Here is a 4,383-nt window from a genome sequence, read left to right as displayed (position 1 = left end):
TTGGTAAAATGACACGTCTTCAACAACTTGATTTTTAATGAACTTCAAACAGGAAGTCAGAAAGAAAACAATTCAAGAAATGTAAAAATTTATTTCGAAGTAACGTTGTAGCTTTGGAAATTTAAATTTTTAAGTGTAAAATTTGAATTTTATCACCAGTTGAACCTAATTTGACGAAAAGATCCTCAAATTTTTCGTTCCACTCCTGATTTCTAGGAACCAGAATTGCTGAGAAAATAGAAATGTTTCATTTTTTCCAGCAACTTCTGACGTCCACAGAAAGAGTCTTTGAGTAAACAGAGATGATATTTATTCATTCTTGCGATGAATACAGCCGTTGTAAACAAAAGTCACTGGAAATAAGAACCGAATACAGCAAAGAACTTGTTTAAACTCGGGAATGTTCAGCTGGTCAAAGCTTCATAGCAGATACTCATGAAGAGCGGGAGCTTTGTTCCCAAAAGCTTAAAAAACAGAGAAACTCTTAAGACATTTGTGAGATACATAAAAAAAAAAAGACGTGGAAATGTACGCCTGAGGAATATGGAAGTGGAGGTTCTCCAGTTTGGAGCACAGATCTGGGAGAAACGGTGGAGATTGCCATCGCAGTTGGAATTTGAGCTGAATGGATGTGGGATTCAGTCACTGCATCTGGAGAATCCTCACTTCTCCTGACAATTCGTACATGAAATAAAAAAAACTAAAACAAGAATCAGGTGTTAGCACATCCATCCATCACCAGGAAGATGCTTCGAAATGTGGAGCAGAGAAAATAAAATAAAAAAGTTGATTTGAATTAGAGCTAAAGTGCCAGATAGAAATGAGAAAAAAAGAAAAAGGCTGGAAAAGGAGAACTCTGCTTTAACCTCCGACAGCATTCCCAGTGACAAAAATAGGATAGAAAAATGCTCTCTATATAGCATTTGACTATTCATGTCTGTAGATTAAAAATATAGATATTTGTCATATATTTATATATATATTTATATATACCATGCTGCAAATATTCAACATCCCATTAGAAAACATTGAGTGGAACAGGCACAGTAGTGTAACCCTGGATAGGAATGTTAGAAAACATATAAAAGAGTGAAGCGCTGCGGCGCTGTGCAGGCAGGAAACCCTCTCATCCCAAACCAACAGCTTTTAAAATCAAACATTTGTGCATCACGAACAAAAGGAGAAACAAAGACAAAGAGGAAAGAGCGCCCCCTGCTTTACGTCAAGTCAGTAGTACTGAGAGAGTTTTCCAGCACAGCAGTTTGGAAATAAGGCCTCTGAGTCTTTCCGTTGGCAAAAGTTACAAACATCTGGAACCGAAAAGGACTCCTCCGACTCGAGTGTGCAAATGGAAAATCTTACAAATGTGGGAGGAGTTTTTGTCTTGTTAAAGAGTTGGTGCTGGAGAGGGCGGGGCGGGGCTCTCCTTCTGCTCTCTGATTGGTGGAGAGAACAGCAGCTGAGCTGGGAGCCGGCTGGGTTCACGTCGAGTAGACGACTTTCTTTAGCTTCTCTATCTCCATCTGTGAGGAACACAAACAGGCGGGATCATCATGGAGAAAAAAAAATGACATTTTCATGTTCTCTCAGTAAAAAGGGTTTCAAATGTCCTGTAGCTTCAAGTGAAACTATTCCAGCTATGTGAACTCTGCAAGAAGTACATTCACAAACAACAACGCACAAAACAAACAAAAAATGAACACAAAGAAAATAACTTGATTTGGTAGCCCCGCCCCTTTAGGTCCTACCAGTCCAGTATGGAGAGAAAATAGACTCCGATTTGTGCGTAATGCGTGATTTATAACTCATATTACACATTTTGTGCATAAAAACAAAAATTTTAAAAATACTAAATGCAAATTAAATAAAAATTACAACAGTTTGAAACTAATTACACACGCAAATCTTTAAAAAGCGCTTGTTACACACACACAAAACCTCAGTTATGCACAACTATCACCGTGACTGTGACCAGCGCTGTCGGGGAAGGTCAGCGATCAGCTCTGGAAATTTTTTCATTTTTTATTTTTTAAAGGATAAGTGTTTTAAAACACTTATTTAGAGTTTATATATTAATTATAGGGCATGTCTGTTGGAAAAAGTGTCAAAATGTCACGTTTTCACCAGATATTATTCACAATCTAAGTTCAAAGCGGCAGATGAGAAACTCTGATGACCCAGCATTCTAGCAGCATTTAAACACATCACTCACTGATCAATTTGTGAGACGTAAACAGAGTTTACCACAGATTTGTGCGTAACTGAGGTTGTGTGTGCGCGTGATAAGCGATTTCTGCTTAATTTTGAAAGATTTTCACGTTTAATTTGTTTCAAACTGTTGTAATATTTATTTGTGCTTTTTTAAATTTTGTATATAACACCTGACGCTTAAACACAAAATCTTTAACATACTGTAATTTTTTTATCTGGGAACACGATCAACGTCTTTCCAGTAGATTCTAAGGAGAAAACGTTTAAACGACTTAAACATAAATTTATTTTAATATACGCACTAAAATTAAAATATAAAAACTTGACTTCCTGTTTACACATAAACGTTTGTTTAAGCTAATCTCTACATGAGCAGAAAATGAATGGACTCCATGTTTTCTATTCGGGGTTGTTGGTTGATGACAGTGACAAAAAAAAGCAGATAAGCGGGTTTATCTTTCAGAGTCAGTCCCATTGAAGTCTTCCTCCCTGCTGGGAATCACAGATACGCCGGCGGGGTCTGAGGTTCGCTGAAGGGATTAGCCCAAAGTGACTGACAACGAGGACGGGGCGCCAATGACGGCAAGACGTCACCACACGACGCGTGGGGTCTTTGTTCTGTGAGTCCAGAGAAGACCGGCTGGATTTTTTATGAATAAAATGTATTATATATTAAAAAAAAAATGTATATATATATAGATGTGAAAAATTAATAATGATAAAAAAATTGAAATGTAGATGTCCTTTTGAGGATTGCTGGTCACACAGATTTTCTCAGCATTTGATCCATTTTATCAAAGAACTAATTAAAGATTTGTCAAAGTAAAGCAGATTTAAAGTCAAATGAAAGCAGGAAGTGATTAAGATCATGATATTCAACCATCTGACTGATTGTTTAAGACAAAACTCAAGAGTTTTAAGACGTGGCGTCCGTTTCATCGATTCTCAAAGGTGGTTTGAGATTTTAACACCGAATGTCCTTCCTTGAATATAATTTATGTGCTGCATATGAAAGGGAGTGTAAAATAACGTTAAAGATCTCAAATGTTTGGATTAGATAGAAACCTGCTTGAGGAACAGAAACGCCAGCGAGGCAGACGGCTGCTCTGATGCATGAAAATGCGACGGCGCTCAATAAGCGCTTCAGGCCGAGCCGATCTGCACGCAGACGGCGCGGCGTGCGGTTCTGCTGCCATCGATCCTACCTGCAGGGTGAGGCGCTTTAGCCGCTCCTCGTCCAGCTCCACTCGGAGCTCCGAGATCTCCTTCCTGGAAACAAACGGAAGAGTCGTCAGCGTGAGGCCGCCGACCTTCGACCTCAGAAAAACAAAAAACTACTTTTCATAACCACAAAAGTGTTTTTTACTATTAAATTTCCTATTAAATTGCAGCACAGATGCACTTTGCTTTACGTTTGCTGGACTTTGAGCAGCTCCACAGACAGCAGCAGGTCTTTGATTTGGCCCCTGAGGTCTTCCAGCTGAGCGTTTGGCTCCTCGGGCTCCAGCCGGGCTTTGCCGCCCTGCGGGGCAATGGCGTCCACGCTGGGGGACGCCGCGGGGGCCGCTTTGGCCTCGGCGGGCTTGCTGAGCTGCGGCGACTGGCTGTTGATGGAAGGCTGTGCGGATGAGGAGAGAAATGTTGACAGATGTCAATCAAACGTGCTGGAAAAACGCAATAGATCTGGCAACCCAAACCTCCGAGCAACTTAATGTCACTACGAATGAGAGGAACACTGGAAGCAAGAGGAATATGTCCAGGTTTTGTCCAAACTTCTCTTTTTTTCTTTTAGATTTGTTGCAGCTTGACGTCTAAAATTTTATCCAAAACTTTTACACATTGTTAAAGATTTATAATTCTATTTTATGAATATAAATATAATTTCCTTGCTACATTTTCACACCTTTAAAATTTAGGTCTTAATTTTTTTTTTTACAATTTTTCATGAGTCATACGTTTTATCATTTCAAATCTATTAAAAGAATAATTATCAGTTAGAGGACATTTTTCTTTTCCGTATCCATATTAAAGTTGCATTATAGAAAGGGCTGGTGGGGGGGGTTTCGGTCTCATCCTGGCTCCCTCTGGCGTGCGGCCGCTCTGACGCCGCACACCTGCAGCTCTCGGCCCTCAGGTGACGCCCGTCTGCTGACCGCCAGCGAAAACAATTAA

General features: G+C 39.8%; 1 protein-coding gene across 3 annotated transcripts in view; it reads right to left on the bottom strand.

Moving 5' to 3' along the window:
• Positions 1-293: 293 nt before the first annotated feature.
• Positions 294-4,383, bottom strand: part of LOC112158071 (CD2-associated protein) — a 42,040-nt gene continuing 37,950 nt past the window's right edge. For all 3 annotated transcript variants that reach the window (XM_036210469.1, XM_024291255.2, XM_036210470.1), the window contains 3 exons: positions 3,624-3,829; positions 3,417-3,480; positions 294-1,523 (listed from right to left, as the gene is read on the bottom strand). In XM_036210469.1, coding sequence (XP_036066362.1) covers positions 1,482-1,523; positions 3,417-3,480; positions 3,624-3,829 — 312 coding nt within the window. In that variant the 3' untranslated portion in view covers positions 294-1,481. The remainder of the gene's footprint in view (positions 1,524-3,416; positions 3,481-3,623; positions 3,830-4,383) is intronic.

This window comes from Oryzias melastigma, linkage group LG24 (genome assembly GCF_002922805.2).
Source record: "Oryzias melastigma strain HK-1 linkage group LG24, ASM292280v2, whole genome shotgun sequence".
NCBI classification, from domain to species: domain Eukaryota; kingdom Metazoa; phylum Chordata; class Actinopteri; order Beloniformes; family Adrianichthyidae; genus Oryzias; species Oryzias melastigma.
Note: the sequence above shows the minus strand (reverse complement) of the source record. Positions and strands in the feature narration are given on the sequence as shown.